The sequence below is a fragment of the Coturnix japonica genome, unplaced genomic scaffold (genome assembly GCF_054131305.1).
Source record: "Coturnix japonica strain WE unplaced genomic scaffold, WE-NBRP24 Scf094, whole genome shotgun sequence".
Taxonomy (NCBI): domain Eukaryota; kingdom Metazoa; phylum Chordata; class Aves; order Galliformes; family Phasianidae; genus Coturnix; species Coturnix japonica.
This window is the reverse complement of record NW_028188997.1, coordinates 158,918-171,633: the sequence shown is the minus strand read 5'-3', so window position 1 is coordinate 171,633 and position 12,716 is coordinate 158,918. Positions and strand designations below refer to the sequence as shown.

Here is a 12,716-nt window from a genome sequence, read left to right as displayed (position 1 = left end):
GCTTATGGGGCTGGGGGTCACTTATGGGGCTGGGGGGGTCACTTATGGGGCTGGGGGGGGTCACTTATGGGGCTGGAGTTTCACTTATGGGGCTGGGGGGGGCACTTATGGGGCTGGGGGGGCACTTATGGGGCTGGGTGGGCACTTATAGGGCTGGGGGGTCACTTATGGGGCTGGAGGGGGCACTTATGGGGCAGCTGTGGGGCTGGGGGGTCACTTATTGGGGCTGGGGGGGTCACTTATGGGGCTGACAGTTCACTTATGGGGCAGCTGTAGGGCTGGGGGGGCAGATGTGGGGCTGGGGGAGTTGGGGGTCTATGGGGCAGGGGGGGTATATGGGGTTTCACTTATGGGGCTGGGGGTCACTAATGGGTCTGGGTGGACACTTATGGGGCTGGGGGGGTCACTTATGGGGCTGGGTGGGCACTTATGGGGCTGGAGGGGTCACTTATGGGGCAGCCCCACGGCGCTGGACAGACGGACGGAGGCAGACATATGGACACACAGCGTTTATTGGTTTATTGGCTCTGAGGGCGGCGCTGCAACACCTGTGGGAAATAAAGAGCCCCAAAATCGACTGATTTCAGCCCAAAAATGGACCCCAAAATCCCTCAATTTCAGCCCAAAAATGGACCCTAAAATGCCCCAATTTCAGCCCAAAAAGACACAAGAAATCCCAAATCTGACCCAAAAAAGACTCTAAAATCCCAAATGTGACCCCCAAAAGACCCCAAAAATCCCAAATTTGACCCAAAAAATCCCAAATCTGACACAAAAAAGACCCCAAAAATCCTAAATTTGACCCCAAAAATCCTAAATCTGACCCCAAAGAGACCCTAAAATCCCAAATATGACCCAAAAAAACGCAAATCTGACCCAAAAAGACCCCAAAAACCGCAAATCTGACCCCAAAAAGACCCTAAAATCCCAAATCTGTCCCCAAAAAGACCCTAAAAGTCCCAAATCTGACCCCCAAAAATACCCCCAAAAGACCCTAAAATCCCAAAAATACCCAAAAAATCCCAAATGTGACCCCAAAGACCCTAAAAGTCCCAAATATGACCCCCAAAAATACCCCAAAAAGACACTAAAATCCCAAAAATACCCAAAAAATCCCAAATCTGACCCCAAAAAGACCCCCAAAAGACCCCAAAAACCCCAATTCTTACCCAAAAGAGACCCCCAAAATCCCAAATCTGACCCCAAAAAGACCCCAAAAATCCCAAATGTGACCCCAAAAAGACCCTAAAAGACCCTAAAATCCCAAATCTGACCCCAAAAAGACCCTAAAAATCCCAAATCTGACCCCAAAAAGACCCTAAAATCCCAAATCTGACCCCAAAAAGACCCTAAAAGACCCTAAAATCCCAAATCTGATCCCAAAAAGACCCTAAAAAGCCCAAAATGTGACCCCAAAAAGACCCCAAAAATCCCAAATCTGACCCCAAATGACCCCAAATCTGACCCAAAAAAGACCCTAATATCCCAAATCAGACCCCAAAAAGACCCCAAAAACCACAAATTTGACCCCAAAAAGACCCCAAAAAAACCTCAAACCCCAAATCAGACCCAAAAAGACTCTAAAATCCCAAATCTGACCCCAAAAAGACCCCAAAAATCCCAAATCTGACCCCAAAAAGACCAAAAAGTCCCAAATGTGACCCCAAAAAGATCCCAAAAACCCCAAATTTGACCCCAAAAAAACCCCAAAAAAACCTCAAACCCCAAATGTGACCCTAAAAAGACCCCAAAAGACCCTAAAATCCCAAATCTGACCCAAAAAGACCCCAAAAATCCTAAATCTGACCCCAAAAAGAACCCCAAAACCCCCAAACTGAACCCCAAAAAGACCCCAAAAAGACCCTAAAATCCCAAAAATACCCCAAAAATCCCAAATGTGACCCCCAAAAGACCCCAAAAATCCCAAATTCGACCCCAAAAAGACCACAAAAATCCCAAATCTGACCCCAAAAAGACCAAAAAGTCCCAAATGTGACCCCAAAAAGACCCAAAAACCCCAAATATGACCCAAAAAATCCCAAATCTGACACAAAAAAGACCCCAAAAATCCTAAATTTGACCCCAAAAATCCCAAATCTGACCCCAAAAAGACCCTAAAATCCCAAAAATGACCAAAAATCCCAAATTTGACTCCCAAAAGACCCCAAAAATCCCAAATGTGACCCCAAAAAGACCCCAAAAGACCCTAAAATCCCAAATCTGACCCAAAAAGACCCTAAAAATCCCAAATCAGACCCCAAATCTGACCCCAAAAGACCCCAAAAACCGCAAATCTGACCCCAAAAAGACCCTAAAATCCCAAATCTGACCCCAAAAAAGACCCTAAAACCCCAAATATGACCCAAAAAATCCCAAATCTGACACAAAAAAGACCCTAAAATCCCAAATCTGACCCCAAAAAGACCCTAAAATCCCAAATCTGACCCCCAAAAATACCCCCAAAAGACCCTAAAATCTCAAAAATACCCAAAAAATCCCAAATCTGACCCCAAAAAGACCCCAAAAAGACCCCAAAACCCCAATTCTTACCCAAAAGAGACCCCCAAAATCCCAAATCTGACCCCAAAAAGACCCCAAAAATCCCAAATGTGACCCCAAAAAGACCCAAAAACCCCAAATATGACCCAAAAAATCCCAAATCTGACACAAAAAAGACCCCAAAAATCCCAAATATGACCCAAAAAATCCCAAATCTGACCCCAAAAAGACCCTAGAAGTCCCAAATCTGACCCCAAAAAGACCCTAAAATCCCAAATGTGACCCCAAAAATCCCAAATGTGACCCCAAAAAGACCCAAAAACCCCAAAGTGACCCCAAAAATCCCAAATATGACCCCAAAAGACCCTAAATCTGACCCCAAAAAGACCCTAAAAATCCCAAATCTGACCCCAAAAAGACCCCAAAAATCCCAAATGTGAACCCAAAAATCCCAAATCTGACCCAAAAAGACCCTAAAAAGCCCAAAATGTGACCCCAAAAAGACCCAAAAATCCAAAATTTGACCCAAAAAAGACCCTAAAATCCGAAATGTGACCCAAAAAGAACCAAAAACCCCAAATATGACCCAAAAAATCCCAAATTTGACCCCCAAAAGACCCCAAAAATCCCAAATTTGACCCCAAAAATCCCAAATCTGACCCCAAAAAGACCCTAAAATCCCCAAAATGACCAAAAATCCCAAATTTGACTCCCAAAAGACCCCAAAAATCCCAAATCAGACCCCAAATCTGACCCCAAAAGACCCAAAAAACCGCAAATCTGACCCCAAAAAGACCATAAAGTCCCAAATTTGACCCCAAAAAGACCCCAAAAATCCCAAATTTGACCCCAAAAAGACCCCAAAAACCCCAAATCTGACCCCAAAAAGACCCTAAAAACCCCAAAGTGACCCCAAAAATCCCAAGTTTGACCCCAAAAGATCCCCAAAAGACCCTAAACCCCATATCTCACCCCAAAAATGAACCCAAAAATCCCAAATTTGACCCCAAAAAGACCCTAAAAGACCCTAAAATCCCAAATCTGACCCCAAAAGACCCTAAAAATCCCAAATCTGACCCCAAAAGACCCCAAAAAACGCAAATCTGACCCCAAAAAGACCCCAAAAATCCCAAATCTGACCCCAAAAAGACCCTAAAAACCCCACAGTGACCCCAAAAATCCCAAGTTTGACCCAAAAAGACCCCAAAACCCCAATTCTTACCCAAAAAGACCCCAAAAATCCCAAATCTGACCCCAAAAGACCCTAAAAATCCCAAATCTGACCCCAAATCTGACCCCAAAAGACCCAAAAATCCCCAATCTGACCCAAAAAAGACCCTAAAACCCCAAATGTGACCCCAAAAAGACCCTAAAAACCCCAAAGTGACCCCAAAAATCCCAAGTTTGACCCCAAAAGATCCCCAAAAGACCCTAAACCCCATATCTCACCCCAAAAATGAACCCAAAAATCCCAAATTTGACCCCAAAAAGACTCTAAAATCCCAAATCTGACCCAAAAAGACCCCAAAAATCCCAAATTTGACCCCAAAAGACCCCAAATCAGACCCAAAAAGACCCTAAAAACCTCAAGGTGACCCCAAAAATCCCAAGTTTGACCCCAAAAGACCCCAAAAAGACCCCAAAAATCCCAATTCTTACCCAAAAGAGACCCCAAAAATCCCAAATCTGACCCCAAAAAGACACCAAAAAGACCCCAAAAATCCCAAATGTGACCCCAAAAAGACCCTAAAATCCCAAATATGACCCAAAAAATCCCAAATTTGACCCCCAAAAAGACCCCAAAATGACCCCAAAAATCCCAAATCTGACCCCAAAACGACCCCAAAAAGACCCCAAAAATCCCAAATGTGACCCCAAAAAGACCCTAAAAGACCCTAAAATCCCAAATCTGACCCCAAAAGACCCTAAAAATCCCAAATCTGACCCCAAAAAGACCCTAAAAGTCCCAAATATGACCCCAAAAAGACCCCAAAAATCCCAAATCAGACCCCAAATCTGACCCCAAAAGACCCTAAAAACCGCAAATCTGACCCCAAAAAGACCCTAAAATCCCAAATCTGACCCCAAAAAGACCCTAAAAACCCCAAAGTGACCCCAAAAATCCCAAGTTTGACCCAAAAAGACCCCAAAAAGACCCCAAAACCCCAATTCTTACCCCAAAAGACCCCAAAAATCCCAAATCTGACCCCAAAAAGACCCCAAAAATCCCAAATGTGACCCCAAAAAGACCCCAAAAATCCCAAATATGACCCAAAAAATCCCAAATCTGACACAAAAAAGACCCCAAAAATCCTAAATTTGACCCCAAAAATCCCAAATCTGAACCAAAAAGACCCTAAAATCCCAAATCTGACCCCAAGAAGACCCCAAAAGTCCCAAATGTGACCCCAAAAAGACCCCAAAAATCCCAAATTTGACCCCTAAAAGACCCCAAAAAAACCTCAAACCCCAAATCAGACCCAAAAAGACTCTAAAATCCCAAATGTGACCCCAAAAACCGCAAATCTGACCCCAAAAAGACCCTAAAATCCCAAATATGACCCAAAAAATCCCAAATCTGACCCAAAAAGACCCTAAAATCCCAAATCTGACCCCAAAAAGACCCTAAAATCCCAAATATGACCCAAAAAATCCCAAATATGACCCAAAAAGACCCCAAAAATCCCAAATCTGACCCAAAAAGACCCTAAAAGTCCCAAATCTGACCCCAAAAAGATCCTAAATTCCCAAATCTGACCCCAAAAAGACCCTAAAATCCCAAATCTGACCCTAAAAAAACCCAAAAAGACCCCAAAAAAACCTCAAACCCCAAATCAGACCCAAAAAGACCCCCAAAACCCCAAATCTGACCTCAAAAAGACCCCAAAAACCCCAAATTTGACCCCAAAAATCCCAAGTTTGACCCAAAAAGACCCCAAAAAGACCCCAAAAATCCCAAATGTGACCCCAAAAAGACCCCAAAAAGACCCTAAAATCCCAAATCTGACCCCAAAAAGACCCTAAAAGTCCCAGATCTGACCCCAAAAAGACCCTAAAATCCCAAATCTGACCCCAAAAAGTCCAAAAAGTCCCAAATTTGATCCCAAAAGAACCCAAAAATCCAAAATCTGACCCCAAAAAGACCCTAAAAATCACAAATCAGACCAGAAAAAGATCCCAAAAACCCCAAATTTGACCCCAAAAAGACCCAAAAAGACCCCAAAAACCGCAAACATGACCCCAAAAAGACCCCAAAAATCCCAAATCTGACCCCCAAAAGACCCCAAAAGACTCTAAAATCCCAAATATGACCCAAAAAGACCCCAAAAAGACCCAAAATCAGACTCAAAAAGACCCCAAATGTGACCCCAAAAACCCCAAATTTGCCCCCAAATCTCACCCCAAATGGCCGCCCCGTTCTGCGCTCAGCTCCTCATTGGGGCACTGCAGGGAGAGACCGCATAGAGACCCCATTAAAACCCCATAGAGACCCCATTAAAACCCCATAGAGACCCCATAGAGACCCCATTAATACCCCATAGAGACCCCATAGAGACCCCATAGAGACCCCATTAAAACCCCATAGAGACCCCATAGAGACCCATTAAAACCCCATAGAGACCCATAGAGACCCCATAGAGACCCCATTAATACCCCATAGAGACCCCATAGAGACCCCATTAAAACCCCATAGAGACCCCATTAATACCCCATAGAGACCCCATTAAAACCCCATAGAGACCCCATTAAAACCCCATAGGGACCCCATTAAAACCCCATAGAGACCCCATTAAAACCCCATTAAAACCCCATAGAGACCCCATTAATACCCCATAGAGACCCCATTAAAACCCCATAGAGACCCCATAGAGACCCCATTAATACCCCATTAAAACCCCATAGAGACCCCATTAATACCCCATTAATACCCCATAGAGACCCCATAGAGACCCCATTAATACCCCATAGAGACCCCATAGAGACCCCATAGAGACCCCATAGAGACCCCATAGAGACCCCATTAAAACCCCATAGAGACCCCATTAAAACCCCATAGAGGCCCCATTAAAATCCCATAGAGACCCCATTAATACCCCATAGAGACCCCATAGAGACCCCATAGAGACCCCATAGAGACCCCATTAATACCCCATAGAGACCCCATAGAGACCCCATAGAGACCCCATTAAAACCCCATAGAGACCCCATAGAGACCCCATTAAGACCCCATTAAAACCCCATAGAGACCCCATTAATACCCCATAGAGACCCCATTAAAACCCCATAGAGACCCCATTAAAACCCCATTAAAACCCCATAGAGACCCCATTAATACCCCATAGAGACCCCATTAAAACCCCATAGAGACCCCATAGAGACCCCATAGAGACCCCATTAAAACCCCATAGAGACCCCATAGAGACCCCATTAAAACCCCATAGAGACCCCATTAATACCCCATAGAGACCCCATTAAAACCCCATAGAGACCCCATTAAAACCCCATTAAAACCCCATAGAGACCCCATTAAAACCCCATTAAAACCCCATAGAGACCCCATAGAGACCCCATTAAAACCCCATAGAGACCCCATTAAAACCCCATTAAAACCCCATAGAGACCCCATTAAAACCCCATAGAGACCCCATAGAGACCCCATAGACACCCCATTAAAACCCCATAGAGACCCCATAGAGACCCCATAGAGACCCCATTAAAACCCCATAGAGACCCCATTAATACCCCATAGAGACCCCATTAAAACCCCATAGAGACCCCATAAATACCCCATAGAGACCCCATTAAAACCCCATAGAGACCCCATTAATACCCCATAGAGACCCCATAGAGACCCCATTAATACCCCATAGAGACCCCATTAATACCCCATAGAGACCCCATTAAAACCCCATAGAGACCCCATAGAGACCCCATTAAAACCCCATAGAGACCCCATAGGGACCCCATTAATACCCCATAGAGACCCCATTAGTACCCCATAGAGACCCCATTAAAACCCCATAGAGACCCCATATTCCCCCATAGAACCCTATAACCACCCCATATAACCCCATACCCACCCCATATAACCCTATATGACTCCATAAGACCCTATAAGACCCCATAAGACCCCATATCCCCCCTATATAACCCCATAACCACCCCATAAGACCCCATATCCCCCATATAACCCCATAGTACCCCATAGAACCCCATAGAACCCTATAAGGCCCCATATAACCCCATAACCCTATAACCACCCCATATAACCCCATACCCACCCTATATCCCCCCATATCTCCCCCTTACTCCCCCATATCCCCCCATAACCACCCCATAAGACCCTATATGACCCCATAAGACCCCACATAACCCCATATAACCCCATATCCCCCCATATTGACCCCTTAAGACCCTATAAGACCCCATAAGACCCTATAAGACCCCATATCTCCCCATATTTCCCCTATATAACCCTATAGGATCCCATATAACCCCATATAACCCTATAGGACCCCATATCCCCCCATAGAACCCCATAGAACCCCATATGACCCCATAGCCCCCCATAGAACCCCATAGAACCCCATAGAACCCTATATCCCCCCCCTACCCACCCCATATGACCCCATACCCACCCCATATCCCATCTTATCCCCCTATATGCCCCCATAGAACCCCACAGAACTCTCATATCCCCCTATATAACCCCATATCCCCCCCATATCCCCCCATATAACCCCATATAGCCCCATATAGCCCCATATCCATCCCATATAACCCTATATAACCCTATAACCACCCCATATCCACCCCATATGACCCCATACCCATCCCATACCCCATAGAACCCCATAACCCCCGGACCCCATATCCCCCATACCCACCCTATACCCTCAACCCCATAAGACCCCATAAGACCCCATAAGACCCTATAGGACCCCTTAAGACCCTATAAGACCCCATAAGACCCCATAAGACCCCATATACCCCTGACGTCCAGGCGGCACTCGGTGGTGGCCTCCCCCATCTCGTTGACGGCCCTACAGCCGTAGGTTCCCCCATAGGACCCCATATCCCCCCATATAACCCTATAGGACCCTACAAAACCCCATAACCCCATATCTGACCCTATAGGACCCCATATAACCCTATAGGATCCCATATCCCCCTATAGGACCCCTTAAGACCCCATAAGACCCCATATCCCCCTATAGGACCCCTTAAGACCCTATAAGACCCCTTATCCCCCTATAGGACCCCTTAAGACCCCATAAACCCCTATAGGACCCCTTAAGACCCCATAAACCCCTATAGGACCCCTTAAGACCCCATAAGACCCCATATCCCCCTATAGGACCCCATAAGACCCCATAAGACCCCATATCCCCCTATAGGACCCCTTAAGACCCCATAAGACCCCATATCCCCCTATAGGACCCCTTAAGACCCTATAAGAACCCATATCTCCCCATATTGACCCTATAAGACCCTATAGGATCCCATACAGACCCCTGACGTCCAGTCGGCACTCGGTGGTGGCCTCCCCCATCTCGTTGACGGCCCTACAGCCGTAGGTTCCCCCATAGGACCCCATATCCCCCCTATATCCCCCCATATCCCCCCATAACCACCCCATATAACCCTATAAGACCCCATATAACCCCATAACCCTATAACGACCCTATAAAACCCCATATACCCCTGACGTCCAGGCGGCACTCGGTGGTGGCCTCCCCCATCTCGTTGATGGCCCTACAGCCGTAGGTTCCCCCATACCCCCCATATAACCCCATATCCCCCCATATAACCCCATATAACCCCATATAACCCTATATGACCCCATAAGACCCCATATCCACCCCATATAACCCTATAGGACCCCATAAGACCCCATAAGACCCTACAGGCCCCACATCTTCCCCATATAACCCCATATCCTCCCATATCCCCCCATATCCCCCCTATATAACCCCATAACCACCCCATAAGACCCCATATCCCCCCATAGAACCCCATAAGACCCTATATCCACCCCATATAACCCTATAACCACCCCATAAGACCCTATAGGCCCCATATCCCCCATATAACCCCATATAACCCCATACCCACCCCATATAACCCTATATAACCCCATACCCACCCCATATAACCCTATATAACCCCATACCCACCCCATATAACCCTATATAACCCTATAACCACCCCATAAGACCCTATATAACCCCATATCCCCCCATAGAACCCCATATTCACTCATACCCCCTATACAACCCCATAACCACCTCATATGACCTCATATCTGCCCATATCTACCCCATAAGACCCTATAGGACCCCATATAACCCCATAAAACCCCATAACCCTATAACCACCCTATATAACCCTATAGGATCCCATATACCCCTGACGTCCAGGCGGCACTCGGTGGTGGCCTCCCCCATCTCGTTGACGGCCCTACAGCCGTAGGTTCCCCCATAGCCCCCATATATCCCCTCATATCCCCCCATAGAACCCCATATAACCCCATAACCCTATAACCACCCCATAAAACCCCATAAGACCCCATATAACACTATAACCATCCCATAAGATCCTATAGGCCCCCATATCTCCCCCTTACTCCCCCATATCCCCCCATAGAACCCCATAAGATCCTATATGACCCCTTAAGACCCTATAGGACCCCATATCCCCCCATAGAACCCCATAAGACCCCATAACCACCCCATATGGCCCCATAACCACCCCATACGACCCCATACCCACCCTATATCCCCCCATATCTCCCCCTTACTCCCTCATATCCCCCCATAGAACTCCATAAGCCCCCATAGAACCCCATAAGATCCCATATGACCCCTTAAGACCCTATAGGACCCCATAAGACCCCATAAGACCCTATAAGACCCCATAAGACCCTATAAGACCCCATAGAACCCCATATCTCCCCATATCCCCCCATACCCCCTTTACAACCCCATAACCACCCCATATAACCCCATATCCCCCCATATTGACCCCTTAAGACCCTATAAGACCCCATAAGACCCTATAAGACCCCATAAGACCCCATATCCCCCCATACCCCCTATACAACCCCATAACCACCTCATATGACCCCATATCCACCCATATCTACCCCATAAGACCCTATAGGACCCCATAAGACCCCATATCCACCCCATATAACCTTATAGGACCCCATAAGACCCCATAAGACCCTATAAGACCCCATAAGACCCCATAGAACCCCATATCCTCCCATATCCCCCCATATCCCCCCTATATAACCCCATAACCACCCCATAAGACCCCATATCCCCCCATATTGACCCCTTAAGACCCTATAAGACCCCATAAGACCCTATAGGACCCCTTAAGACCCTATAGGACCCCTTAAGACCCCATAAGAGCCTATAAGACCCCATAGAACCCCATATCTCCCCATATCCCCCCATACCCTCTATACAACCCCATAACCACCTCATATGACCTCATATCTGCCCATATTGACCCCTTAAGACCCTATAAGACTCCATAGGACCCCATAAAACCCCATAACCCTATAACCACCCTATATAACCCTATAGGATCCCATATACCCCTGACGTCCAGGCGGCACTCGGTGGTGGCCTCCCCCATCTCGTTGACGGCCCTACAGCCGTAGGTTCCCCCATAGCCCCCATAGAACCCCATAGAACCCCATAGAACCCTATAACCACCCCATAAGACCCTATATAACCCCATACCCACGCCATATCCCCCTATATAACCCCATATCCACCCCATATCCCCCCATATCCACCTCATATCCCCCCTATATCCCCATATCCCCCCATATAACCCCATATAACCCCATACCCACCCCATATAACCCCATATAACCCCATACCCACCACATATAACCCTATATAACCCTATAACCACCCCATAAGACCCTATATAACCCTATAACCACCCCATATCCCCCTATATAACCCCATAACCACCCCATATCCCCCCATATCCATCTCATATCCCCCCTATATCCCCACATCCCCCCATATAACCCCATATAACCCCATATAACCCCATACCCACCACATATAACCCTATATAACCCTATAACCACCCCATAAGACCCTATATAACCCCATATCCCCCCATAGAACCCCATAACCACCCCATATCCCCCCATATCCACCTCATATACCCCCCTTATTCCCCAATGTCCCCCCATAGAACCCCATAAGACCCCATATAACCCCATACCCACCCTTATCCCCCCATAGAACCCCATATAACCCCATATAACCCTATATAACCCCATACCCACCCCATATAACCCTATAACCACCCCATAAGACCCCATATAACCCCATATCCCCCTATATAACCCCATATCCCCCCATAGAACCCCATAACCACCCCATATCCCCCCATATCCACCTCATATCCCCCATATATCCCCATATCCCCCCATATAACCCCATATAACCCCATACCCACCACATATAACCCTATATAACCCTATAACCACCCCATATAACCCTATATAACCCTATAACCACCCCATATCCCCCCATATCCATCTCATATCCCCCCTATATCCCCATATCCCCCCATATAACCCCATATAACCCCATATAACCCCATACCCACCACATATAACCCTATATAACCCTATAACCACCCCATAAGACCCTATACAACCCCATACCCACCCCATATCCCCCTATATAACCCCATAACCACCCCATATCCCCCCATATCCACCTCATATACCCCCTATATCCCCATATCCCCCCATATAACCCCATATAACCCTATAGGGCCCCATATAACCCCATATAACCCTATAGGGCCCCATATAACCCCATAACCCTATAAAACCCTATAGGATCCCATACAGACCCCTGACGTCCAGGCGGCACTCGGTGGTGGCCTCCCCCATCTCGTTGACGGCCCTACAGCCGTAGGTTCCCCCATAGCCCCCATAGAACCCCATAGAACCCCATAAGACCCCATAAGACGCCATAGAACCCCATAGAACCCCATAACCACCCCAGAAGACCCTATAAGACCCCATAACCACCCCATAGAACCCCATATCTACTCCATATAACCCCTTATCCACCCCATATGACCCCATACTCACCCCTTGTCCCTCATATTCCCCATAGAACCCCATACCCACCCTATATCCCCCATCTAACCCTATAGAACCCCAT

The 12,716-nt window shown here is 46.9% G+C and overlaps 1 protein-coding gene across 1 annotated transcript in view; it reads right to left on the bottom strand.

Annotated features, from left to right (window-relative positions):
* Window positions 1–494: 494 nt before the first annotated feature.
* The window catches only part of LOC107307900 (myosin-binding protein C, fast-type), a 162,738-nt gene continuing 150,516 nt past the window's right edge, over window positions 495–12,716 (bottom strand). The window contains exons 29-30 of the mRNA XM_085534668.1: window positions 5,900–5,943; window positions 495–548 (exon numbers count right to left, since the gene is read on the bottom strand). Coding sequence (XP_085390794.1) covers window positions 5,933–5,943 — 11 coding nt within the window. The 3' untranslated portion in view covers window positions 495–548; window positions 5,900–5,932. The remainder of the gene's footprint in view (window positions 549–5,899; window positions 5,944–12,716) is intronic.